At 43.0% G+C, this 27,795-nt stretch overlaps 1 protein-coding gene and 1 long non-coding RNA gene across 2 annotated transcripts; both read left to right on the top strand.

Moving 5' to 3' along the window:
- The first annotated feature begins 761 nt into the window (after positions 1 to 761).
- Positions 762 to 27,673, top strand: LOC125804746 (uncharacterized). Its single transcript, XR_007440919.1, has 3 exons — positions 762 to 1,122; positions 21,749 to 22,106; positions 27,485 to 27,673. It is a non-coding gene; the product is annotated as an uncharacterized LOC125804746 (long non-coding RNA).
- On the top strand, positions 16,792 to 18,053 carry LOC125804738 (uncharacterized). The gene has a single exon (XM_049484149.1). The coding sequence runs from the start codon at positions 17,084 to 17,086 to the stop codon at positions 18,008 to 18,010; it is 927 nt and encodes a 308-aa protein (XP_049340106.1). The 5' UTR covers positions 16,792 to 17,083; the 3' UTR covers positions 18,011 to 18,053.
- Positions 27,674 to 27,795: the final 122 nt, after the last annotated feature.

The following is a 27,795-nucleotide window of genomic DNA, read 5'->3' as shown; positions in this document are numbered from 1 at the left end:
ATAAGATAAGATAAGCTTTTATTCGTCCCACAACATGCAAATTCACAGTATTACAGCAGTAAAAGGACAGCAAGACACTCAGTACAAAAACAAATAAAACTAGAAAAGGTAAAGTTCGTGAACGAACTTTAAGTTGGCTTGGAAAAGAACGCTAATAACGTTAAAAAGTTAAAATGGTTGCTAAGCTTTTTCCGTCTGAAGAGTGTGAAGAGTCATTGACATGCTGTTAACTTTTGGCTAAACACTAAATTCTAAAAACGCTGAAATCTAAAAACATTTGGTTAAACGCTGAAATCTAAAAACATTTGGTTAAACGCTCAAATCTAAAAACGTTTGATTAAACGCTGAAATCTAAAAACGTTTGGTTAAACGCTGAAATCTAAAAACGTTTGGTTAAACGCTGAAATCTAAAAACATTTGGTTAAACGCTGAAATCTAAAAACGTTTGATTAAACGATGAAATCTAAAAACGTTTGGTTAAACGCTGAAATCTAAAAACGTTTGGTTAAACGCTGAAATCTAAAAACGCTTGTTTAAATGCTGAAATCGTAAAACTTTTGGTTAAACTTTTGATTGCTAATGTGTTGCTAGGCAGTTGCTATCATTTCTGAAAAGGTTGATAAGCTGTTGCTAGGCAGTTGCTAATGTTTTCCAGGTGGTTGCTAAGCTATTGCTAACTGGTTGCTAGGCAATTGCTAACATATACCAGGTAGTTGCTAAGGTGTTGCTAGGTGGTTGCTAGGGTGTTGCTAGGTTGTTGCTAAGGTGTTGCTATGGTATCTGGGGTGGTTGCAATGATGTTGCTACGTGGTTGCTAGGGTGTTGCTATGGTATCCGGGGTGGTTGCTAAGGTGTCGCTAGGTGGTTGCTAGGGTGTTGCTAGGTGGTTGCTAAGGTGTTGCTATGGTATCCGGGGTGGTTGCTAAGGTGTCGCTAGGTGGTTGCTAAGATGTTGCTAGGTGGTTGCTAAGGTGTTTCTATGGTATCTGGGGTGGTTGCTAAGGTGTTTCTAGGTGGTTGCTAGGTGGTTGCTAAGGTGTTGCTTTGGTATCCGGGGTGGTTGCTAAGATGTTGCTAGGTGGTTGCTAAGGTGTTGCTATGGTATCTGGGGTGGTTGCTAAGGTGTTTCTAGGTGGTTGCTAGGTGGTTGCTAAGGTGTTGCTATGGTATCCGGGGTGGTTGCTAAGATGTTGCTAGGTGGTTGCTAAGGTGTTGCTATGCGGTTGCTAAGGTGTTGCTATGGTATCTGGGGTGGTTGCTACCGTGTTGCTAGGTGGTTGCTAAGGTGTTGCTATGGTTGCTCTGCTCCCTGCTCTGCTCTCTACTACTCTGGTCTGCTGCTGTGCTGGTTTGCTGCTGTGCTGGTTTGCTGCTGTGCTGCTCTGCTGCTGAAAGCTTGCTTTAATCTTCAGCTTCTACACTTTTCTCTGTTTTCTTCTCTTTTACTCTCTTCACACTTACTAATCCACTTTTAGTCTGCTTCCTCTTTGCTCTACACACCTATTAATCCACTCTCAGTCTACTTTTATAGACTTTTTCCTCAGGTTTGCTGGATTAGCTGTTTGCTGCTGCAGTTTGTTTGTGTAAGTTTCTAATTTCAACTGAAACAAGGTGAGTGCTTTTTTCTCCATGGCTTCTGCTCAGGTTTACACCTGTTTAGAGTGTGGCATGTATAGCTTAGATCCCTTATCCACCGATACTGGTAACAATAGTGGTATTTGTACTAAGTGTGAGATAGTTAGCACCTTGGTGGATAAGGTGAATAAGTTAGAGCTGCACGTCCGGGGTTTAATAAGGGATAGACAGCAGGATTCACTGTTAGCAGCCCCGGGTGTCTCAGGGAGAGTTAGTACCCCCTCGACTCCGGCCTTAGAGCCCTCACAGCGGGGCGAATGGGTAACGTCTCGGCGGCATAGTCGAAAGGCTAAGGCTAATGCTACCGCAAAGGCCACAGCCAGCCCACCTGAACACCACGCTCCCCCAGTTCACGTGTCAAACAGGTTTGCCCCGCTCAGTGAAGCACCAACTGAGGAGCCTGTTAAAGGTACTCTGGTGATAGGAGACTCTATCGTCCGACACGTGAAATTAGCTACTCCTTTAGGGGCACCAGCGGCAACAGTTACTTGTTTACCGGGAGCCAGAGCACCGGACATTAGTGGCAACCTTAGGTTAGGGAATAGGAGATATTCGAGGGTAGTAATTCATGTAGGGGCCAATGATATTCGTCTGCGGCAGTCTGAAGTAACTAAGGCTAATATTAAAGAGGTGATTAAACAGGCCCAGACGCTGTCCGAGGAGGTAATCTGCTCTGGCCCCATCCCAATGAGGCGTGGTGATGAAGCTTACAGCAGGCTTTCTTCGCTGAACCGCTGGATGTCCAAGTGGTGTGCAGAAAATCATGTGGGCTTTATAGATAACTGGCTACACTTTGAGGGCAAGCCTGGTCTTTTAGGTAGGGATGGTGTCCACCCCACGCGGGAGGGTGCTGCCTTACTTTCATGCAGCATAGCTCATAGTCTTTTAGTTAGTCGGCAGAGTAGTATTAGAAGCTGCTGACAATCCAGAGCCGGGACCAGGCCGCAGACAGAGAGGCTTAACCGACCGTCTGCGAGCTGCAAAGAGACGTTACCTAGATACCAATGTATTCAGACTGTGTCTGTCCCCCGAGTCAAACAAAAACATCAAAAAACTAAAACAGTAAATCTAAATAACTTAACTTATATTAAACAATCATATCCAGACTGTAGTACTAACATTTCAAGCCTAAAGATTGGTTTACTTAATATTAGATCTCTAAATTCAAAAGCAGTTCTGGTGAATGAAATGATAACTGATCAGAAATTCGATATTCTGTGTCTGACAGAAACCTGGATTAGGCCAAATGAATATGTAGCATTAAATGAAGCCACCCCTGCAGGCTATAATTATATACACAATCCGAGATTGTCCGGTAGAGGAGGTGGGGTCTGCATACTTTTCCAAAGTACCTTAGTTAGCAATCAGAAACACTATGAAAATTTTACTTCTTTTGAGCTTCTTTACACCAGTATAATTAATCCAGTTACAAAAAAGAATGCATTTTCTTTAATTAACATCTACAGACCACCAGGGCCCTATTTAGAATTTTTAAAAGAATTTAGTGATTTTGTCACAGACTTAGCAGTAAGTAGTGATAAAGTGATTATAGTTGGAGACTTCAACATTCATTTCGAAAAATTGGATGATCCATTAAAAAAGGCATTCACATCGATTTTAGACTCAGTTGGTATTATTCAAAATATAACAGGACCTACTCATTACTGTAATCATACTCTGGATTTAGTTTTGACCCTGGGTGTGAGCATAGATAACCCGAATATTCGTTCTCAAACCTCCGCAATTTCAGATCATTACCTTATTTCATTTAAATTACATCTTAGTCATAATATATGTACATCCCCTAGCTACTCTGTAAAACGTTCAATTACGCCTTTTACAGCCCAACAATTTACAGATAAGCTTCCAGACTTATCAACTCTAATGTACTCTCCTGTAGACCCAGTAGAACTAGACAAACTAACCGAAGGTTTAGAAAATACCTTTCGCTCTACCTTAGATGTTGTAGCACCCCTTAAACACAAAATAGAGAGACAGAAAAAGCTCGCACCGTGGTACAATGATCAAACTCGCACCTTAAAGCAGTTAGTACGAAATTTAGAGCGTAAATATCGATCAACTAAACTGGAAGTGTTTCACTCTGCGTGGAAAGACAGTCTTGTTAAATATAGAAAAGAACTTAATAAAGCCCGCTCAGCATATCTGGCCTCACAGATCGAGATAAATAAAAATAATCCTAGAGTTCTCTTTAGTGTTATTTCCAAATTAACTAAAAACCAGGCAGGTACTGAACCTCAGATTCCAGCCATTTACACCAGCAACGATTTTATGGACTTCTTCAATAGTAAAATTGAAAACATTCGGGATAAAATTAAACAGATAAATATTACATCTTCTCTATCATCTGGTCTGGCTGATCTAGAACAAAACTCTGTTACTGAAGTTAGGTTGGAAGTCTTTAACCCACTTCCACAGCTAGAACTAGAGAAAATTATCTCCTCTTCAAACAGCACAACCTGCACACTTGATGCAGTCCCCACAAAATTACTAAAACAGGTACTGCCAGATATAATTAAACCTCTGTTAATGATAGTAAACTCATCGCTCGCCCTGGGCCATGTACCCAAAGCCTTTAAAACAGCTGTAATTAAACCTCTGATCAAGAAACCAAATCTTGATCCTAGTGTACTGTCTAACTATAGACCTATTTCAAACTTACCCTTTATTTCTAAGATTTTAGAAAAAGCTGTAGCCCAACAACTTTGCTCTTACCTGCAAAGAAACCAGATCTATGAAAAATTTCAATCTGGATTTAGGCCTTATCATAGCACTGAGACAGCTTTAGTTAGAATAACAAACGATCTACTTATAGCCGCCGACCAAGGCTGTGTTTCCTTACTCGTACTTCTCGATCTGAGCGCAGCCTTTGATACAATAGATCATACTATCCTTTTAGAAAGACTAGAGAACATGGTCGGTGTAACCGGAACTGCCTTAGCATGGTTTAAATCGTACTTAACCGATCGCTATCAGTTTGTGAGGATAAATGATATGTCTTCCAGTTATACCAAGGTAAGATATGGAATTCCACAAGGCTCTATATTAGGACCGTTATTATTTACATTATATATGCTCCCACTGGGCAAAGTTATTAGAAAACACAATGTGAATTTTCATTGTTATGCGGATGACACGCAGCTCTTCATATCAGCCAAACCTGATGACAGAGTGAGATTAAAGAAAATCGAGGATTGTGTAGAAGATGTAAAATCATGGATGTCGCACAACTTCCTCCTATTAAATAGTGATAAAACAGAAGTTCTCCTATTAGGCCCCAAAGCTGCTAGAAATAAATTATCAGACTTAATGCTAAATCTGGCTGACTTCTCAGCCACCCCTGGTTCAGCAGCTAAAAACCTTGGAGTTATCATAGATTCAGATCTAGCATTCGATAAACACATATCTAATGTTACTAGAACAGCTTTTCTACACCTCCGTAACATCGCCAAGCTAAGAAATGCCCTATCACTGCATGACGCAGAAAAATTAGTACATGCCTTTATTACCTCAAGGCTAGATTATTGTAATGCGCTACTGTCTGGATGTTCCGACAGTAACTTAAATAAACTTCAGCTAGTTCAAAATGCTGCAGCCAGGGTCCTTACTAAAACTAGAAAATTTGACCATATTAGTCCAGTACTATCAGCACTGCACTGGCTTCCAGTCAAATTCCGCATAGACTATAAAATTCTCCTGTTAACGTATAAAGCCCTACACGGGCTCGCTCCTGAGTATTTACAAGACCTCATCTCCTGTTATGAACCACCGCGATTACTCAGATCTCAGGGTGCTGGTTTATTAGTAGTTCCTAAAATTCAGAGGAGCTCTGCAGGAGGAAGAGCTTTCTCTTATAAAGCGCCTCAACTCTGGAATAATCTCCCCGAATATGTTCGGGACTCAGACACAGTCTCAATCTTTAAGTCTAGACTGAAAACTTACTTGTTTAGTTTAGCTTTTGGTAATTAATGTTTTTCCCTTTAGATAAGGCTGCAGATTCAGGGGTTCATGGACAGAGGAAATTGTGGTAAACTGAGATGCTGGTGCTGTTGTTCTCCCACTGCACACGGTCACTCAGGTTTGTGGACGGTGGAGTGGGTGGATGCTGGTGTTTCAGGGTGCCTCCATGTCTATGTTACCTTCTGGCTCTCTGCCTTTAGTTAGGCTGTTTTATTCAGTTCTGCCGGAGTCATTTGCCACACTCTGATAATGTTTTAATATTCTCAGTTTTGCATAAATCCAGTCAAAACTAATTCCATCTCTCTGCCTTCCTCCGAGTTACTGACTGCCCACCTGTCTGACCCGATACCGATGGATGTTGGACCCTCAGGCTCTCGCGTCTCCTGTCCGGCCAGACTGATGGAAGTTTCTGAAGTCAGCTCTTCTCCACCACCACCACAGATCAGCTGCTCATCATCCATCTTACTCTCCACTACAGATTACATCCAAGCCATTAGTGGCGCTATTACACTCCTGAGTACATAAAACCTATATAGATGTATAAAAGACTTTTTAAATTTCTATTTAAAAGCCGTTTGACCAGTGGTAGGATGGTCCCCCCTTTAATGTGAGTCTTGGTCCTCCCAAGGTTTCTTCCTCCTCCTGCAGCTCTGAGGGAGTTTTTCCTTGCCTCCGCGCTCACTGGGGGTTCTGTATTCTGTATTTTCTATGTGTAATGTTTTGCCTGATTCTTTGTCCTGTAATCATGTTTCTGTAAAGCTGCTTTGTGCCAACACCTGTTGTAAAAAGCGCTATACAAATAAATTTGATTTGATTTGATTTGATGATCCGGGGTGGTTGCTAAGGTGTTGCTAGGTGGTTGCTAGGCAGTTGCTAACGTTTTCCAAGTGGTTGCTAGGCAGTTGCTAAGTGGTTGCTAGGCAGTTGCTAACGTTTTCCAGGTGGTTGCTAAGTGGTTGCTAGGCAGTTGCTAACGTTTTCCAGGTGGTTGTTAGGCAGTTGCTAAGTGGTTGCTAGGCAGTTGCTAACGTTTTCCAGGTGGTTGCTCAGTGGTTGCTAGGCAGTTGCTAACGTTTTCCAGGTGGTTGCTAAGTGGTTGCTAGGCAGTTGCTAACCTATTCCAGGTGGTTGCTAGGCAGTTGCTAAGTGGTTGCTAGGCAGTTGCTAACGTTTTCCAAGTGGTTGCTAGGCAGTTGCTAAGTGGTTGCTAGGCAGTTGCTAACGTTTTCCAGGTGGTTGCTAAGTGGTTGCTAGGCAGTTGCTAACGTTTTCCAGGTGGTTGCTAGGCAGTTGCTAAGTGGTTGCTAGGCAGTTGCTAACGTTTTCCAAGTGGTTGCTAGGCAGTTGCTAAGTGGTTGCTAGGCAGTTGCTAACGTTTTCCAGGTGGTTGCTAAGTGGTTGCTAGGCAGTTGCTAACATTTTCCAGGTGGTTGCTAGGCAGTTGCTAAGTTGTTGCTAGGCAGTTGCTAACGTTTTCCAGGTGGTTGCTAAGTGGTTGCTAGGCAGTTGCTAACGTATTCCAGGTGGTTGCTAGGCAGTTGCTAAGTGGTTGCTAGGCAGTTGCTAACGTTTTCCAGGTGGTTGCTCAGTGGTTGCTAGGCAGTTGCTAACGTTTTCCAGGTGGTTGCTAAGTGGTTGCTAGGCAGTTGCTAACGTATTCCAGGTGGTTGCTAGGCAGTTGCTAACGTTTTCCAAGTGGTTGCTAGGCAGTTGCTAAGTGGTTGCTAGGCAGTTGCTAACGTTTTCCAGGTGGTTGCTAAGGTGTTGCTAAGTGGTTGCTAGGCAGTTGCTAACGTTTTCCAGGTGGTTGCTAAGGTGGTTGCGAAGCAGTTATTAGGTGGTTGCTAAGCCCTGGCTGGGGTGCCGGGGTGTCCAAACTTTTGACTGATAGCTGCTCCATACAGCAGCTCCTCCATACACTCACAGTACTGGAGGAGCAGGGGAGAGAAGGGGTTCCGTGCGCAGAGCTGCTCGTGTGTGAGATGGAACTCTGGGCCCCCCATTCATTTCTATGGGAAAACTTCGTACGACATTTGTACGAAAACCGTACGACGTATCGTCGAAACGTTAAAATTTTCGGAAAGAACGCGGTAAGTTCTATAGACCGTCCGATTTTTGTCTTTGTATGTCAAAAATTGTTACCTACACAAACGTTCAAAGTTGTCCCCCATTCATTTCCTATGGGAAAAAAAAGCGTACGTTTACGAAGTTTTTACGAAAACCGTACGATGTATCGCTTAAAAAAGCACAAGCAACCTAATCGGGTATAGGTCCTACGATACTGCAAAATTTCGTGATTCTACGTCAAAAGCCCTAGGAGGAGATGCGTATAGAAATTTGAGCGCGGAATAATAATAATAATAATAATAACTAGAAAAGGTAAAGTTCGTGAACGAACTTTAAGTTGGCTTGGAAAAGAACGCTAATAACGTTAAAAAGTTAAAATGGTTGCTAAGCTTTTTCCGTCTGAAGAGTGTGAAGAGTCATTGACATGCTGTTAACTTTTGGCTAAACGCTAAATGCTAAAAACGCTGAAATCTAAAAACATTTGGTTAAACGCTGAAATCTAAAAACATTTGGTTAAACGCTGAAATCTAAAAACGTTTGATTAAACGCTGAAATCTAAAAACGTTTGGTTAAACGCTGAAATCTAAAAACATTTGGTTAAACGCTGAAATCTAAAAACGTTTGATTAAATGCTGAAATCTAAAAACGTTTGGTTAAACGCTGAAATCTAAAACGTTTGGTTAAACGCTGAAATCTAAAAACATTTAGTTAAATGCTGAAATCTAAAAACGTTTGATTAAACGCTGAAATCTAAAAACGTTTGGTTAAACGCTGAAATCTAAAAACGTTTGATTAAACACTGAAATCTAAAAATGCTTGTTTAAATGCTGAAATCGTAAAACTTTTGGTTAAACTTTTGATTGCTAATGTGTTGCTAGGCAGTTGCTATCATTTCTGAAAAGGTTGCTAAGCTGTTGCTAGGCAGTTGCTAATGTTTTCCAGGTGGTTGTTAAGCTATTGCTAACTGGTTGCTAGGCAGTTGCTATCATTTCTAAAGTGGTTGCTAAGTGGTTGCTAGGCAGTTGCTAACGTTTTCCTAATGGTTGCTAAGGTGTTGGTAAGTGGTTGCTAGGCAGTTGCTATCATTTCTAAAGTGGTTGCTAAGTGGTTGCTAGGCAGTTGCTAACGTTTTCCAGTTGGTTGCTAAGGTGTTGCTAAGTGGTTGCTAGGCAGTTGCTAACGTTTTCCAGGTGGTTGCTAAGGTGTTGCTAAGTATTTGCTAGGCAGTTGCTATCGTTTCTAAAGTGGTTGCTAGGCAGTTGCTAACGTTTTCCATGTGGTTGCTAAGTGGTTGCTAGGCAGTTGCTATCATTTCTAAAGTGGTTGCTAAGTGGTTGCAAGGCAGTTGCTAACGTTTTCCTAGTGGTTGTAAAGGTGTTGCTAAGTGGTTGCTAGGCAGTTGCTATCATTTCTAAAGTGGTTGCTAGGCAGTTGTTAACGTTTTCCATGTGGTTGATAAGTGGTTGCTAGGCAGTTGCTATCATTTCTAAAGTGGTTGCTAAGTGGTTGCTAGGCAGTTGCTAACGTTTTCCAAGTGGTTGCTAGGCAGTTGCTAAGTGGTTGCTAGGCAGTTGCTAACATTTTCCAGGTGGTTGCTAAGTGGTTGCTAGGTAGTTGCTAACATATTCCAGGTGGTTGCTAGGCAGCTGCTAAGTGGTTGCTAGGCAGTTGCTAACGTTTTCCAGGTGGTTGCTAAGTGGTTGCTAGGCAGTTGCTAACGTTTTCCAGGTGGTTGCTAGGCAGTTGCTAAGTGGTTGCTAGGCAGTTGCTAACGTTTTCCAAGTGGTTGCTAGGCAGTTGCTAAGTGGTTGCTAGGCAGTTGCTAACGTTTTCCAGGTGGTTGCTAAGTGGTTGCTAGGCAGTTGCTAACGTTTTCCAGGTGGTTGCTAGGCAGTTGCTAAGTGGTTGCTAGGCAGTTGCTAACGTTTTCCAGGTGGTTGCTCAGTGGTTGCTAGGCAGTTGCTAACGTTTTCCAGGTGGTTGCTAAGTGGTTGCTAGGCAGTTGCTAACGTTTCCCAGGTGGTTGCTAGGCAGTTGCTAAGTGGTTGCTAGGCAGTTGCTAACGTTTTCCAAGTGGTTGCTAGGCAGTTGCTAAGTGGTTGCTAGGCAGTTGCTAACGTTTTCCCGGTGGTTGCTAAGTGGTTGCTAGGCAGTTGCTAACGTTTTCCAGGTGGTTGCTAGGCAGTTGCTAAGTGGTTGCTAGGCAGTTGCTAACGTTTTCCAAGTGGTTGCTAGGCAGTTGCTAAGTGGTTGCTAGGCAGTTGCTAAGTGGTTGCTAGGCAGTTGCTAACGTTTTCCAGGTGGTTGCTAAGGTGTTGCTAAGTGGTTGCTAGGCAGTTGCTAACGTTTTCCAGGTGGTTGCTAAGGTGGTTGCTAAGCAGTTATTAGGTGGTTGCTAAGCCCTGGCTGGGGTGCCGGGGTGTCCAAACTTTTGACTGATAGCTGCTCCATACAGCAGCTCCTCCATACACTCACAGTACTGGAGGAGCAGGGGAGAGAAGGGGTTCCGTGCGCAGAGCTGCTCGTGTGTGAGATGGAACTCTGGGCCCCCCATTCATTTCAATGGGAAAACTTCGTACGACATTTGTACGAAAACCGTACGACGTATCGTCGAAACGTTAAAATTTTCGGAAAGAACGCGGTAAGTTCTATAGACCGTCCGATTTTTGTCTTTGTATGTCAAAAATTGTTACCTACACAAACGTTCAAAGTTGTCCCCCATTCATTTCCTATGGGAAAAAAAAGCGTACGTTTACGAAGTTTTTACGAAAACCGTACGATGTATCGCTTAAAAAAGCACAAGCAACCTATTCGGGTATAGGTCCTACGATACTGCAAAATTTCGTGATTCTACGTCAAAAGCCCTAGGAGGAGATGCGTATAGAAATTTGAGCGCGGAATAATAATAATAATAATAATAATAAGAAGATTACGAAGAACAGTAAGTTGGCTTTTCCAAGCCAACTTAATAACTAGAAAAGGCAAAGTTCATGAACGAACTTTAAGTTGGCTTGGAAAAGAGCGCTAATAACGTTGAAAAGTTAAAATGGTTGACAGAAACTTAAAAAGCTGTTTCTGTCTGAAGAGTGTGAAGAGTCGTTGCTATGCTGTTAACTTTTGGCTAAAAGCTAAATACCAAAAACGCTGTAATCTAAAAACATTTGGTTAAACGCTGAAATCTAAAAACCTTTGGTTAATTGCTTACATCTAGAAATGTTTTGTAAGATGCTGAAATCCAAAAACTTTTGGTTAAACACTGAAATCTTAAAACGTTTGTTTAACAGCTGAAATCTAAAAACTTTTGGTTAAACGCTGAAATCTTAAAACGTTTGTTTTCATGTTGAAATCTCGAAACTTTTGGTTAAATGCTGAAATCTAAAAACTTTTGGTTAAATGTTGAAATCTAAAAAATTTTGGTTAAGTGCTGAAATCTAAAACTTTTGGTTACATGCTGAAATCTAAAAACTTTCCAGGTGGTTGCTAAGGTGTTGCTATAGTATCTGGGGTGGTTGCTGAGGTGTTGCTAGGTGGTTGCTAAGGTGTTGCTATGGTATCCAGGGTGGTTGCTAAGGAGTTGCTAGGTGGTTGCTAAGGTGTTGCTATGGTATCCAGGGTGGTTGCTAAGGTGTTGCTATGGTATCCAGGGTGGTTGCTAAGGTGTTGCTAGGCAGTTGCTAAGTGGTTGCTAGGCAGTTGCTAACGTTTTCCAAGTGGTTGCTAGGCAGTTGCTAAGTGGTTGCTAGGCAGTTGCTAACATTTTCCAGGTGGTTGCTAAGTGGTTGCTAGGTAGTTGCTAACATATTCCAGGTGGTTGCTAGGCAGCTGCTAAGTGGTTGCTAGGCAGTTGCTAAGTGGTTGCTAGGCAGTTGCTAAGTGGTTGCTAGGCAGTTGCTAACGTTTTCCAAGTGGTTGCTAGGCAGTTGCTAAGTGGTTGCTAGGCAGTTGCTAACGTTTTCCAGGTGGTTGCTAAGTGGTTGCTAACTGGTTGCTAGGCAGTTGCTATCATTTCTAAAGTGGTTGCTAAGTGGTTGCTAGGCAGTTGCTAACGTTTTCCTAGTGGTTGCTAAGTGGTTGCTAGGTAGTTGCTAACATATTCCAGGTGGTTGCTAGGCAGCTGCTAAGTGGTTGCTAGGCAGTTGCTAACGTTTTCCAGGTGGTTGCTAAGTGGTTGCTTGGCAGTTGCTAACGTTTTCCAGGTGGTTGCTAGGCAGTTGCTAAGTGGTTGCTAGGCAGTTGCTAACGTTTTCCAAGTGGTTGCTAGGCAGTTGCTAAGTGGTTGCTAGGCAGTTGCTAACGTTTTCCAGGTGGTTGCTAAGTGGTTGCTAGGCAGTTGCTAACGTTTTCCAGGTGGTTGTTAGGCAGTTGCTAAGTGGTTGCTAGGCAGTTGCTAACGTTTTCCAGGTGGTTGCTCAGTGGTTGCTAGGCAGTTGCTAACGTTTTCCAGGTGGTTGCTAAGTGGTTGCTAGGCAGTTGCTAACCTATTCCAGGTGGTTGCTAGGCAGTTGCTAAGTGGTTGCTAGGCAGTTGCTAACGTTTTCCAAGTGGTTGCTAGGCAGTTGCTAAGTGGTTGCTAGGCAGTTGCTAACGTTTTCCAGGTGGTTGCTAAGTGGTTGCTAGGCAGTTGCTAACGTTTTCCAGGTGGTTGCTAGGCAGTTGCTAAGTGGTTGCTAGGCAGTTGCTAACGTTTTCCAAGTGGTTGCTAGGCAGTTGCTAAGTGGTTGCTAGGCAGTTGCTAACGTTTTCCAGGTGGTTGCTAAGTGGTTGCTAGGCAGTTGCTAACATTTTCCAGGTGGTTGCTAGGCAGTTGCTAAGTTGTTGCTAGGCAGTTGCTAACGTTTTCCAGGTGGTTGCTAAGTGGTTGCTAGGCAGTTGCTAACGTATTCCAGGTGGTTGCTAGGCAGTTGCTAAGTGGTTGCTAGGCAGTTGCTAACGTTTTCCAGGTGGTTGCTCAGTGGTTGCTAGGCAGTTGCTAACGTTTTCCAGGTGGTTGCTAAGTGGTTGCTAGGCAGTTGCTAACGTATTCCAGGTGGTTGCTAGGCAGTTGCTAACGTTTTCCAAGTGGTTGCTAGGCAGTTGCTAAGTGGTTGCTAGGCAGTTGCTAACGTTTTCCAGGTGGTTGCTAAGTGGTTGCTAAGTGGTTGCTAGGCAGTTGCTAACGTTTTCCAGGTGGTTGCTCAGTGGTTGCTAGGCAGTTGCTAACGTTTTCCAGGTGGTTGCTAAGTGGTTGCTAGGCAGTTGCTAACGTATTCCAGGTGGTTGCTAGGCAGTTGCTAACGTTTTCCAAGTGGTTGCTAGGCAGTTGCTAAGTGGTTGCTAGGCAGTTGCTAACGTTTTCCAGGTGGTTGCTAAGGTGTTGCTAAGTGGTTGCTAGGCAGTTGCTAACGTTTTCCAGGTGGTTGCTAAGGTGGTTGCTAAGCAGTTATTAGGTGGTTGCTAAGCCCTGGCTGGGGTGCCGGGGTGTCCAAACTTTTGACTGATAGCTGCTCCATACAGCAGCTCCTCCATACACTCACAGTACTGGAGGAGCAGGGGAGAGAAGGGGTTCCGTGCGCAGAGCTGCTCGTGTGTGAGATGGAACTCTGGGCCCCCCATTCATTTCAATGGGAAAACTTCGTACGACATTTGTACGAAAACCGTACGACGTATCGTCGAAACGTTAAAATTTTCGGAAAGAACGCGGTAAGTTCTATAGACCGTCCGATTTTTGTCTTTGTATGTCAAAAATTGTTACCTACACAAACGTTCAAAGTTGTCCCCCATTCATTTCCTATGGGAAAAAAAAGCGTACGTTTACGAAGTTTTTACGAAAACCGTACGATGTATCGCTTAAAAAAGCACAAGCAACCTATTCGGGTATAGGTCCTACGATACTGCAAAATTTCGTGATTCTACGTCAAAAGCCCTAGGAGGAGATGCGTATAGAAATTTGAGCGCGGAATAATAATAATAATAATAATAACTAGAAAAGGTAAAGTTCGTGAACGAACTTTAAGTTGGCTTGGAAAAGAACGCTAATAACGTTAAAAAGTTAAAATGGTTGCTAAGCTTTTTCCGTCTGAAGAGTGTGAAGACTCATTGATTTGCTGTTAACGCTAAATGCTAAAAACGCTGAAATCTAAAAACATTTGGTTAAACGCTGAAATCTAAAAATGTTTGATTAAACGCTGAAATCTAAAAACTTTTGTTTAAACGCTGAAATCTAAAAACATTTGGTTAAACGCTGAAATCTAAAATTGTTTGATTAAACGCTGAAATCTAAAAACGTTTGGTTAAACGCTGAAATCTAAAAACATTTGGTTAAACGCTGAAATCTAAAAACGTTTGATTAAACGCTGAAATCTAAAAACGTTTGGTTAAACGCTGAAATCTAAAAACGCTTGTTTAAATGCTGAAATCGTAAAACTTTTGGTTAAACTTTTGATTGCTAATGTGTTGCTAGGCGGTTGCTATTATTTCTGAAAAAGCTGCTAAGCTGTTGCTAGGCAATTGCTAATGTTTTCCAGGTGGTTGCTAGGCAGTTGCTAAGTGGTTGCTAGGCAGTTGCTAACGTTTTCCAAGTGGTTGCTAGGCAGTTGCTTAGTGGTTGCTAGGCAGTTGCTAACGTTTTCCAGGTGGTTGCTAAGTGGTTGCTAGGCAGTTGCTAACATATTCCAGGTGGTTGCTAGGCAGTTGCTAAGTGGTTGCTAGGCAGTTGCTAACGTTTTCCAGGTGGTTGCTAAGTGGTTGCTAGGCAGTTGCTAACGTATTCCAGGTGGTTGCTAGGCAGTTGCTAAGTGGTTGCTAGGCAGTTGCTAACGTTTTCCAGGTGGTTGCTAAGTGGTTGGTAGGCAGTTGCTAACGTTTTCCAGGTGGTTGCTAAGTGGTTGCTAGGCAGTTGCTAACGTTTTCCAGGTGGTTGCTAGGCAGTTGCTAAGTGGTTGCTAGGCCATTGCTAACGTTTTCCAAGTGGTTGCTAGGCAGTTGCTAAGTGGTTGCTAGGCAGTTGCTAACATTTTCCAGGTGGTTGCTATGTGGTTGCTAGGTAGTTGCTAACATATTCCAGGTGGTTGCTAGGCAGCTGCTAAGTGGTTGCTAGGCAGTTGCTAACGTTTTCCTTGTGGTTGCTAAGTGGTTGCTAGGCAGTTGCTAACGTTTTCCAGGTGGTTGCTAGGCAGTTGCTAAGTGGTTGCTAGGCAGTTGCTAACGTTTTCCAGGTGGTTGCTAAGTGGTTGCTAGGCAGTTGCTAACGTATTCCAGGTGGTTGCTAGGCAGTTGCTAAGTGGTTGCTAGGCAGTTGCTAACATTTTCCAGGTGGTTGCTAAGTGGTTGCTAGGTAGTTGCTAACATATTCCAGGTGGTTGCTAGGCAGCTGCTAAGTGGTTGCTAGGCAGTTGCTAACGTTTTCCAGGTGGTTGCTAAGTGGTTGCTAGGCAGTTGCTAACGTTTTCCAGGTGGTTGCTAAGTGGTTGCTAGGCAGTTGCTAACGTTTTCCAGGTGGTTGCTAGGCAGTTGCTAAGTTGTTGCTAGGCAGTTGCTAACGTTTTCCAGGTGGTTGCTAAGTGGTTGCTAGGCAGTTGCTAACGTATTCCAGGTGGTTGCTAGGCAGTTGCTAAGTGGTTGCTAGGCAGTTGCTAACGTTTTCCAGGTGGTTGCTCAGTGGTTGCTAGGCAGTTGCTAATGTTTTCCAGGTGGTTGCTAAGTGGTTGCTAGGCAGTTGCTAACGTATTCCAGGTGGTTGCTAGGCAGTTGCTAAGTGGTTGCTAGGCAGTTGCTAACGTTTTCCAAGTGGTTGCTAGGCAGTTGCTAAGTGGTTGCTAGGCAGTTGCTAACGTTTTCCAGGTGTTTGCTAAGTGGTTGCTAACTGGTTGCTAGGCAGTTGCTATAATTTCTAAAGTGGTTGCTAAGTTGTTGCTAAGTGGTTGCTAGGCAGTTGCTAATGTTTTCCAGGTGGTTGCTAAGGTGTTGCTAAGTGGTTGCTAAGCAGTTAATAGGTGGTTGCTAAAACCTGGCTGGGGTGCCGGGGTGTCCAAACTTTTGACTGATAGCTGCTCCATACAGCAGCTCCTCCATACACTCACAGTACTGGAGGAGCAGGGGAGAGAAGGGGTTCCGTGCGCAGAGCTGCTCGTGTGTGAGATGGAACTCTGGGCCCCCCATTCATTTCTATGGGAAAACTTCGTACGACAATTGTACGAAAACCGTACGTTGTATCACTTCGCAACCTGCTATTCATTTAAAGATCTCGATAAGATCTATAAGCTCGCCGAATTTGGTGTTCGTATCTCAAAAATTGTGGCGGTTACGGACATTTAAAATTTGGCCCCATTCATTCCTATGGGAAAAAAATGCGTACGTTTACGAAGTTTTTACGAAAACCGTACGATGTATCGCTTAAAAAAGCACAAGCAACCTATTCGGGTATAGGTCCTACGATACTGCAAAGTTTCGTGGTTCTACGTCAAAAGCCCTAGGAGGAGATAGTGATTAAATTTTGCGAATAGAATAATAATAATAAGAATAAGATTACGAAGAACAACTAGAAAAGGTAAAGTTCGTGAACGAACTTTAAGTTGGCTTGGAAAAGAACGCTAATAACGTTAAAAAGTTAAAATGGTTGCTAAGCTTTTTCCGTCTGAAGAGTGTGAAGAGTCATTGACATGCTGTTAACTTTTGGCTAAACACTAAATTCTAAAAACGCTGAAATCTAAAAACATTTGGTTAAACGCTGAAATCTAAAAACATTTGGTTAAACGCTCAAATCTAAAAACGTTTGATTAAACGCTGAAATCTAAAAACGTTTGGTTAAACGCTGAAATCTAAAAACATTTGGTTAAACGCTGAAATCTAAAAACGTTTGATTAAACGCTGAAATCTAAAAACGTTTGGTTAAACGCTGAAATCTAAAAACGTTTGGTTAAACGCTGAAATCTAAAAACGCTTGTTTAAATGCTGAAATCGTAAAACTTTTGGTTAAACTTTTGATTGCTAATGTGTTGCTAGGCAGTTGCTATCATTTCTGAAAAGGTTGATAAGCTGTTGCTAGGCAGTTGCTAATGTTTTCCAGGTGGTTGCTAAGCTATTGCTAACTGGTTGCTAGGCAATTGCTAACATATACCAGGTAGTTCAGGCTGCTCCCTGCTCTGCTCTCTACTACTCTGGTCTGCTGCTGTGCTGGTCTGCTGCTGAAAGCTTGCTTTAATCTTCAGCTTCTACACTTTTCTCTGTTTTCTTCTCTTTTACTCTCTTCACACTTACTAATCCACTTTTAGTCTGCTTCCTCTTTGCTCTACACACCTATTAATCCACTCTCAGTCTACTTTTATAGACTTTTTCCTCAGGTTTGCTGGATTAGCTGTTTGCTGCTGCAGTTTGTTTGTGTAAGTTTCTAATTTCAACTGAAACAAGGTGAGTGCTTTTTTTCTCCATGGCTTCTGCTCAGGTTTACACCTGTTTAGAGTGTGGCATGTATAGCTTAGATCCCTTATCCACCGATACTGGTAACAATAGTGGTATTTGTACTAAGTGTGAGATAGTTAGCTCCTTGGTGGATAAGGTGAATAAGTTAGAGCTGCACGTCCGGGGTTTAATAAGGGATAGACAGCAGGATTCACTGTTAGCAGCCCCGGGTGTCTCAGGGAGAGTTAGTACCCCCTCGACTCCGGCCTTAGAGCCCTCACAGCGGGGCGAATGGGTAACGTCTCGGCGGCATAGTCGAAAGGCTAAGGCTAATGCTACCGCAAAGGCCACAGCCAGCCCACCTAAACACCACGCTCCCCCAGTTCACGTGTCAAACAGGTTTGCCCCGCTCAGTGAAGCACCAACTGAGGAGCCTGTTAAAGGTACTCTGGTGATAGGAGACTCTATCGTCCGACACGTGAAATTAGCTACTCCTTTAGGGGCACCAGCGGCAACAGTTACTTGTTTACCGGGAGCCAGAGCACCGGACATTAGTGGCAACCTTAGGTTAGGGAATAGGAGATATTCGAGGGTAGTAATTCATGTAGGGGCCAATGATATTCGTCTGCGGCAGTCTGAAGTAACTAAGGCTAATATTAAAGAGGTGATTAAACAGGCCCAGACGCTGTCCGAGGAGGTAATCTGCTCTGGCCCCATCCCAATGAGGCGTGGTGATGAAGCTTACAGCAGGCTTTCTTCGCTGAACCGCTGGATGTCCAAGTGGTGTGCAGAAAATCATGTGGGCTTTATAGATAACTGGCTACACTTTGAGGGCAAGCCTGGTCTTTTAGGTAGGGATGGTGTCCACCCCACGCGGGAGGGTGCTGCCTTACTTTCATGCAGCATAGCTCATAGTCTTTTAGTTAGTCGGCAGCGTAGTATTAGAAGCTGCTGACAATCCAGAGCCGGGACCAGGCCGCAGATTAACCTGGATTAGGCCAAATGAATGTGTAGCATTAAATGAAGCCACCCCTGCAGGCTATAATTATATACACAATCCGAGATCCGGTAGAGGAGGTGGGGTCTGCATATTTTTCCAAAGTACCTTAGTTAGCAATCAGAAACACTATGAAAATTTTACTTCTTTTGAGCTTCTTTACACCAGTATAATTAATCCAGTTACAAAAAAGAATGCATTTTCTTTAATTAACATCTACAGACCACCAGGGCCCTATTTAGAATTTTTAAAAGAATTTAGTGATTTTGTCACAGACTTAGCAGTAAGTAATGATAAAGTGATTATAGTTGGAGACTTCAACATTCATTTCGAAAAATTGGATGATCCATTAAAAAAGGCATTCACATCGATTTTAGACTCAGTTGGTATTATTCAAAATATAACAGGACCTACTCATTACTGTAATCATACTCTGGATTTAGTTTTGACCCTGGGTGTGAGCATAGATAACCCGAATATTCGTTCTCAAACCTCCGCAATTTCAGATCATTACCTTATTTCATTTAAATTACATCTTAGTCATAATATATGTACATCCCCTAGCTACTCTGTAAAACGTTCAATTACGCCTTTTACAGCCCAACAATTTACAGATAAGCTTCCAGACTTATCAACTCTAGTGTACTCTCCTGTAGACCCAGTAGAACTAGACAAACTAACCGAAGGTTTAGAAAATACCTTTCGCTCTACCTTAGATGTTGTAGCACCCCTTAAACACAAAATAGAGAGACAGAAAAAGCTCGCACCGTGGTACAATGATCAAACTCGTACCTTAAAGCAGTTAGTACGAAATTTAGAGCGTAAATATCGATCAACTAAACTGGAAGTGTTTCACTCTGCGTGGAAAGACAGTCTTGTTAAATATAGAAAAGAACTTAATAAAGCCCGCTCAGCATATCTGGCCTCACAGATCGAGATAAATAAAAATAATCCTAGAGTTCTCTTTAGTGTTATTTCCAAATTAACTAAAAACCAGGCAGGTACTGAACCTCAGATTCCAGCCATTTACACCAGCAACGATTTTATGGACTTCTTCAATAGTAAAATTGAAAACATTCGGGATAAAATTAAACAGATAAATATTACATCCTCTCTGTCATCTGGTCTGGCTGATCTAGAACAAAACTCTGTTACTGAAGTTAGGTTGGAAGTCTTTAACCCACTTCCACAGCTAGAACTAGAGAAAATTATCTCCTCTTCAAACAGCACAACCTGCACACTTGATGCTGTTCCCACAAAATTATTAAAACAGGTACTGCCAGATATAATTAAACCTCTGTTAATGATAGTAAACTCATCGCTCGCCCTGGGCCATGTACCCAAAGCCTTTAAAACAGCTGTAATTAAACCTCTGATCAAGAAACCAAATCTTGATCCTAGTGTACTGTCTAACTATAGACCTATTTCAAACTTACCGTTTATTTCTAAGATTTTAGAAAAAGCTGTAGCCCAACAACTTTGCTCTTACCTGCAAAGAAACCAGATCTATGAAAAATTTCAATCTGGATTTAGGCCTTATCACAGCACTGAGACAGCTTTAGTTAGAATAACAAACGATCTACTTATAGCCGCCGACCAAGGCTGTGTTTGCTTACTCGTACTTCTCGATCTGAGCGCAGCCTTTGATACAATAGATCATACTATCCTTTTAGAAAGACTAGAGAACATGGTCGGTGTAACCGGAACTGCCTTAGCATGGTTTAAATCGTACTTAACCGATCGCTATCAGTTTGTGAGGATAAATGATATGTCTTCCAGTTATACCAAGGTAAGATATGGAATTCCACAAGGCTCTATATTAGGACCATTATTATTTACATTATATATGCTCCCACTGGGCAAAGTTATTAGAAAACACAATGTGAATTTTCATTGTTATGCGGATGACACGCAGCTCTTCATATCAGCCAAACCTGATGACAGAGTGAGATTAAAGAAAATCGAGGATTGTGTAGAAGATGTAAAATCATGGATGTCGCACAACTTCCTCCTATTAAATAGTGATAAAACAGAAGTTCTCCTATTAGGCCCCAAAGCTGCTAGAAATAAATTATCAGACTTAATGCTAAATCTGGCTGACTTCTCAGCCACCCCTGGTTCAGCAGCTAAAAACCTTGGAGTTATCATAGATTCAGATCTAGCATTCGATAAACACATATCTAATGTTACTAGAACAGCTTTTCTACACCTCCGTAACATCAGCAAGCTAAGAAATGCCCTATCACTGCATGACGCAGAAAAATTAGTACATGCCTTTATTACCTCAAGGCTAGATTATTGTAATGCGCTACTGTCTGGATGTTCCGGCAGTAACTTAAATAAACTTCAGCTAGTTCAAAATGCTGCAGCCAGGGTCCTTACTAAAACGAGAAAATTTGACCATATTAGTCCAGTACTATCAGCACTGCACTGGCTTCCAGTCAAATTCCGCATAGACTATAAAATTCTCCTGTTAACGTATAAAGCCCTACACGGACTCGCTCCTGAGTATTTACAAGACCTCATCTCCTGTTATGAACCACCGCGATTACTCAGATCTCAGGGTGCTGGTTTATTAGTAGTGCCTAAAATTCAGAGGAGCTCTGCTGGAGGAAGAGCTTTCTCTTATAAAGCGCCTCAACTCTGGAATAATCTCCCCGAATATGTTCGGGACTCAGACACAGTCTCAATCTTTAAGTCTAGACTGAAAACTTACTTGTTTAGTTTAGCTTTTGGTAATTAATGTTTTTCCCTTTAGATAAGGCTGCAGATTCAGGGGTTCATGGACAGAGGAAATTGTGGTAAACTGAGATGCTGGTGCTGTTGTTCTCCCACTGCACACGGTCACTCAGGTTTGTGGACGGTGGAGTGGGTGGATGCTGGTGTTTCAGGGTGCCTCCATGTCTATGTTACCTTCTGGCTCTCTGCCTTTAGTTAGGCTGTTTTATTCAGTTCTGCTGGAGTCATTTGCCACACTCTGATAATGTTTTAATATTCTCAGTTTTGCATAAATCCAGTCAAAACTAATTCCATCTCTCTGCCTTCCTCCGAGTTACTGACTGCCCACCTGTCTGACCCGATACCGATGTTGGACCCTCAGGCTCTCGCGTCTCCTGTCCGGCCAGACTGATGGAAGTTTCTGAAGTCAGCTCTTCTCCACCACCACCACAGATCAGCTGCTCATCGACCATCTTACTCTCCACTACAGATTACATCCAAGCCATTAGTGGCGCTATTACACTCCTGAGTACATAAAACCTATATAGATGTATAAAAGACTTTTTAAATTTCTATTTAAAAGCCGTTTGACCAGTGGTAGGATGGTCCCCCCTTTAATGTGAGTCTTGGTCCTCCCAAGGTTTCTTCCTCCTCCTGCAGCTCTGAGGGAGTTTTTCCTTGCCTCCGCGCTCACTGGGGGTTCTGTATTCTGTATTTTCTATGTGTAATGTTTTGCCTGATTCTTTGTCCTGTAATCATGTTTCTGTAAAGCTGCTTTGTGCCAACACCTGTTGTAAAAAGCGCTATACAAATAAATTTGATTTGATTTGATTTGATTAGTTGCTAAGGTGTTGCTAGGTGGTTGCTAGGGTGTTGCTAGGTTGTTGCTAAGGTGTTGCTATGGTATCTGGGGTGGTTGCAATGATGTTGCTACGTGGTTGCTAGGGTGTTGCTATGGTATCCGGGGTGGTTGCTAAGGTGTCGCTAGGTGGTTGCTAGGGTGTTGCTAGGTGGTTGCTAAGGTGTTGCTATGGTATCCGGGGTGGTTGCTAAGGTGTCGCTAGGTGGTTGCTAAGATGTTGCTAGGTGGTTGCTAAGGTGTTTCTATGGTATCTGGGGTGGTTGCTAAGGTGTTTCTAGGTGGTTGCTAGGTGGTTGCTAAGGTGTTGCTTTGGTATCCGGGGTGGTTGCTAAGATGTTGCTAGGTGGTTGCTAAGGTGTTGCTATGGTATCTGGGGTGGTTGCTAAGGTGTTTCTAGGTGGTTGCTAGGTGGTTGCTAAGGTGTTGCTATGGTATCCGGGGTGGTTGCTAAGATGTTGCTAGGTGGTTGCTAAGGTGTTGCTATGCGGTTGCTAAGGTGTTGCTATGGTATCTGGGGTGGTTGCTACCGTGTTGCTAGGTGGTTGCTAAGGTGTTGCTATGGTATCCGGGGTGGTTGCTAAGGTGTTGCTAGGTGGTTGCTAGGTGGTTGCTAAGGTGTTGCTAGGTGGTTGCTAAGATGTTGCTATGGTACCTGGGGTGGTTGCTAAGGTGTTGCTAGGTGGTTGCTAGGTGGTTGCTAAGTGGTTGCTAGGTGGTTGCTAAGGTATTGCTAGGTGGTTGCTAAGGTGTTGCTATGGTAACCGGGGTGGTTGCTAAGGTGTTGCTAGGTGGTTGCTAGGTGGTTGCTAAGGTGTTGCTATGGTATCTGGGGTGGTTGCTAAGGTGTTGCTAGGTGGTTGTTAGGCAGTTGCTATCATTTCTAAAGTGGTTGCTAAGTGGTTGCTAGGCAGTTGCTAACGTTTTCCTAATGGTTGCTAAGGTGTTGGTAAGTGGTTGATAGGCTGTTGCTATCATTTCTAAAGTGGTTGCTAGGCAGTTGCTATCGTTTCTAAGGTGGTTGCTAAGTGGTTGCTAACGTTTTCCTAGTGGTTGTTAAGGTGTTGCTAAGTGGTTGCTAGGCAGTTGCTAACGTTTTCCAGGTGTTTGCTAAGTGGTTGCTAACTGTTTGCTAGGCAGTTGCTATAATTTCTAAAGTGGTTGCTAAGTTGTTGCTAAGTGGTTGCTAGGCAGTTGCTAACGTTTTCCAGGTGGTTGCTAAGGTGTTGCTAAGTGGTTGCTAGGCAGTTGCTAACGTTTTCCAGGTGGTTGCTAAGCAGTTAATAGGTGGTTGCTAAAACCTGGCTGGGGTGCCGGGGTGTCCAAACTTTTGACTGATAGCTGCTCCATACAGCAGCTCCTCCATACACTCACAGTACTGGAGGAGCAGGGGAGAGAAGGGGTTCCGTGCGCAGAGCTGCTCGTGTGTGAGATGGAACTCTGGGCCCCCCATTCATTTCTATGGGAAAACTTCGTACGACAATTGTACGAAAACCGTACGTCGTATCACTTCGCAACCTCCTATTAATTTAAAGATCTCGATAAGATCCATAAGCTCGCCGAATTTGGTGTTCGTATCTCAAAAATTGTGGCGGTTACGGACGTTTAAAATTTGGCCCCATTCATTCCTATGGGAAAAAAATGCGTACGTTTACGAAGTTTTTACGAAAACCGTACGATATATCGCTTCAAAAAGCACAAGCAACCTGAACCGCTATAGGTACTACGATACTGTAAAATTTCGTGATTCTACGTCAAAAGCTGTAGGAGGAGATGCGTACAACAAAAAAAGCGCGGAATAATAATAATAATAATAATAATAATAAGAAGATTACGAAGAACAATAAGTTGGCTTTTCCAAGCCAACTTAATAAGTTGGCTTTTCCAAGCCAACTTAATAACTAGAAAAGGCAAAGTTCGTGAACGAACTTTAAGTTGGCTTGGAAAAGAGCGCTAATAACGTTGAAAAGTTAAAATGGTTGACAAAAACTTAAAAAGCTGTTTCTGTCTGAAGAGTGTGAAGAGTCGTTGCTATGCTGTTAACTTTTGGCTAAAAGCTAAATACCAAAAACGCTGTAATCTAAAAACGTTTGGTTAAACGCTTAAATCTAAAAACATTTGGTTAAACGCTGAAATCTAAAAACCTTTGGTTAATTGCTTACATCTAGAAATGTTTTGTAAGATGCTGAAATCCAAAAACTTTTGGTTAAACACTGAAATCTTAAAACGTTTGTTTAACAGCTGAAATCTAAAAACTTTTGGTTAAACGCTGAAATCTTAAAACGTTTGTTTTTATGTTGAAATCTCGAAACTTTTGGTTAAATGCTGAAATCTAAAAACTTTTGGTTAAATGTTGAAATCTAAAAAATTTTGGTTAAGTGCTGAAATCTAAAACTTTTGGTTACATGCTGAAATCTAAAAACTTTCCAGGTGGTTGCTAAGGTGTTGCTATAGTATCTGGGGTGGTTGCTGAGGTGTTGCTAGGTGGTTGCTAAGGTGTTGCTATGGTATCCAGGGTGGTTGCTAAGGAGTTGCTAGGTGGTTGCTAAGGTGTTGCTATGGTATCCAGGGTGGTTGCTAAGGTGTTGCTATGGTATCCAGGGTGGTTGCTAAGGTGTTGCTAGGCAGTTGCTAAGTGGTTGCTAGGCAGTTGCTAACGTTTTCCAAGTGGTTGCTAGGCAGTTGCTAAGTGGTTGCTAGGCAGTTGCTAACATTTTCCAGGTGGTTGCTAAGTGGTTGCTAGGTAGTTGCTAACATATTCCAGGTGGTTGCTAGGCAGCTGCTAAGTGGTTGCTAGGCAGTTGCTAACGTTTTCCAGGTGGTTGCTAAGTGGTTGCTAGGCAGTTGCTAACGTTTTCCAGGTGGTTGCTAGGCAGTTGCTAAGTGGTTGCTAGGCAGTTGCTAACGTTTTCCAAGTGGTTGCTAGGCAGTTGCTAAGTGGTTGCTAGGCAGTTGCTAACGTTTTCCAGGTGGTTGCTAAGTGGTTGCTAACTGGTTGCTAGGCAGTTGCTATCATTTCTAAAGTGGTTGCTAAGTGGTTGCTAGGCAGTTGCTAACGTTTTCCTAGTGGTTGCTAAGTGGTTGCTAGGTAGTTGCTAACATATTCCAGGTGGTTGCTAGGCAGCTGCTGAGTGGTTGCTAGGCAGTTGCTAACGTTTTCCAGGTGGTTGCTAAGTGGTTGCTAGGCAGTTGCTAACGTTTTCCAGGTGGTTGCTAGGCAGTTGCTAAGTGGTTGCTAGGCAGTTGCTAACGTTTTCCAAGTGGTTGCTAGGCAGTTGCTAAGTGGTTGCTAGGCAGTTGCTAACGTTTTCCAGGTGGTTGCTAAGTGGTTGCTAGGCAGTTGCTAACGTTTTCCAGGTGGTTGCTAGGCAGTTGCTAAGTGGTTGCTAGGCAGTTGCTAACGTTTTCCAGGTGGTTGCTAGGCAGTTGCTAAGTGGTTGCTAGGCAGTTGCTAACGTTTTCCAGGTGGTTGCTAAGTGGTTGCTAGGCAGTTGCTAACATTTTCCAGGTGGTTGCTAGGCAGTTGCTAAGTGGTTGCTAGGCAGTTGCTAACGTTTTCCAAGTGGTTGCTAGGCAGTTGCTAAGTGGTTGCTAGGCAGTTGCTAACGTTTTCCAGGTGGTTGCTAAGTGGTTGCTAGGCAGTTGCTAACATTTTCCAGGTGGTTGCTAGGCAGTTGCTAAGTTGTTGCTAGGCAGTTGCTAACGTTTTCCAGGTGGTTGCTAAGTGGTTGCTAGGCAGTTGCTAACGTATTCCAGGTGGTTGCTAGGCAGTTGCTAAGTGGTTGCTAGGCAGTTGCTAACGTTTTCCAGGTGGTTGCTCCGTGGTTGCTAGGCAGTTGCTAACGTTTTCCAGGTGGTTGCTAAGTGGTTGCTAGGCAGTTGCTAACGTATTCCAGGTGGTTGCTAGGCAGTTACTAAGTGGTTGCTAGGCAGTTGCTAACGTTTTCCAAGTGGTTGCTAGGCAGTTGCTAAGTGGTTGCTAGGCAGTTGCTAACGTTTTCCAGGTGGTTGCTAAGGTGTTGCTAAGTGGTTGCTAGGCAGTTGCTAACGTTTTCCAGGTGGTTGCTAAGGTGGTTGCTAAGCCCTGGCTGGGGTGCCGGGGTGTCCAAACTTTTGACTGATAGCTGCTCCATACAGCAGCTCCTCCATACACTCACAGTACTGGAGGAGCAGGGGAGAGAAGGGGTTCCGTGCGCAGAGCTGCTCGTGTGTGAGATGGAACTCTGGGCCCCCCATTCATTTCTATGGGAAAACTTCGTACGACATTTGTACGAAAACCGTACGACGTATCGTCGAAACGTTAAAATTTTCGGAAAGAACGCGGTAAGTTCTATAGACCGTCCGATTTTTGTCTTTGTATGTCAAAAATTGTTACCTACACAAACGTTCAAACTTGTCCCCCATTCATTTCCTATGGGAAAAAAAAGCGTACGTTTACGAAGTTTTTACGAAAACCGTACGATGTATCGCTTAAAAAAGCACAAGCAACCTAATCGGGTATAGGTCCTACGATACTGCAAAATTTTGTGATTCTACGTCAAAAGCCCTAGGAGGAGATGCGTATAGAAATTTGAGCGCGGAATAATAATAATAATAATAATAAGAAGATTACGAAGAACAGTAAGTTGGCTTTTCCAAGCCAACTTAACTAGAAAAGGTAAAGTTCGTGAACGAACTTTAAGTTGGCTTGGAAAAGAACACTAATAACGTTAAAAAGTTAAAATGGTTGCTAAGCTTTTTCTGTCTGAAGAGTGTGAAGAGTCATTGATATGCTGTTAACGCTAAATGCTAAAAACGCTGAAATCTAAAAACATTTGGTTAAACGCTGAAATCTAAAAACATTTGGTTAAACGCTGAAATCTAAAAATGTTTGATTAAACGCTGAAATCTAAAAACGTTTGGTTAAACGCTGAAATCTAAAAACATTTGGTTAAACGCTGAAATCTAAAAACGTTTGATTAAACGCTGAAATCTAAAAACATTTGGTTAAACGCTGAAATCTAAAAACGCTTGTTTAAATGCTGAAATCGTAAAACTTTTGGTTAAACTTTTGATTGCTAATGTGTTGCTAGGCGGTTGCTATCATTTCTGAAAAGGTTGCTAAGCTGTTGCTAGGCAATTGCTAATGTTTTCCAGGTGGTTGCTAAGCTGTTGCTAACTGGTTGCTAGCCAATTGCTAACATATAACAGGTGGTTGCTAAGGTGTTGCTAGGTGGTTGCTAGGGTGTTGCTAGGTTGTTGCTAAGGTGTTGCTATGGTATCCGGGGTGGTTGCTTAGATGTTGCTAGGTGGTTGCTAACGTGTTGCTAGGTGGTTGCTAAGGTGTTGCTATGGAATCCGGGGTGGTTGCTAAGGTGTTGCTAGGGTGTTGCTAGGTGGTTGCTAGGGTGTTGCTAGGTGGTTGCTATGGTATCTGGGGTGGTTGCTAAGGTGTTGCTAGGTGGTTGCTAGGGTGTTGCTATGATATCTGGGGTGGTTGCTAAGGTGTTGCTAGGTGGTTGCTAGGGTGTTGCTAGGTGGTTGCTAGGGTGTTGCTATGGTATCTGGGGTGGTTGCTAAGGTGTTGCTAGGTGGTTGCTAGGGTGTTGCAAGGTGGTTGCTAGGTGGTTGCTAAGGTGTTGCTATGCGGTTGCTAAGGTGTTGCTATGGTATCCTGGGTGGTTGCTAAGGTGTTGCTAGGTGGTTGCTAGGTGGTTGCTAAGGTGTTGCTATGCGGTTGCTAAGGTGTTGCTATGGTACCTGGGGTGGTTGCTAAGGTGTTGCTAGGTGGTTGCTAGGGTGTTGCTATGATATCCGGGGTGGTTGCTAAGGTGGTTGCTAGGTGGTTTCTAAGGTGTTGCTAGGTGGTTGCTAAGGTGTTGCTATGGTATCTAGGGTGGTTGCTATGTGGTTGCTAAGGTGTTGCTATGCGGTTGCTAAGGTGTTTCTAAAGTGGTTACTAAGTGGTTGCTAGGCAGTTGCTAACGTTTTCCATGTGGTTGCTAAGTGGTTGCTTAGTGGTTGCTAAGCAGTTTCTATCATTTCTAAAGTGGTTGCTAAGTGGTTGCTAGGCAGTTGCTAACGTTTTCCATGTGGTTGCTAAGTGGTTGCTAGGCAGTTGCTTTAATTTCTAAAGTGGTTGCTAAGCTGTTGCTAGGCAGTTGCTAACGTTTTCCAGGTGGTTGCT

Source organism: Astyanax mexicanus, chromosome 10, assembly GCF_023375975.1.
Source record: "Astyanax mexicanus isolate ESR-SI-001 chromosome 10, AstMex3_surface, whole genome shotgun sequence".
NCBI lineage: Eukaryota > Metazoa > Chordata > Actinopteri > Characiformes > Acestrorhamphidae > Astyanax > Astyanax mexicanus.
The sequence above is the reverse complement of the archived record's forward strand: the minus strand, read 5'-3'. Positions and strand labels throughout refer to the sequence as shown.

Bases quoted from the DNA above. Each gene is read 5' to 3' on its own strand.
- LOC125804738 (XM_049484149.1), top strand. From the start codon at position 17,084: ATGGCTTCTGCTCAGGTTTACACCTGTTTAGAGTGTGGCATGTATAGC.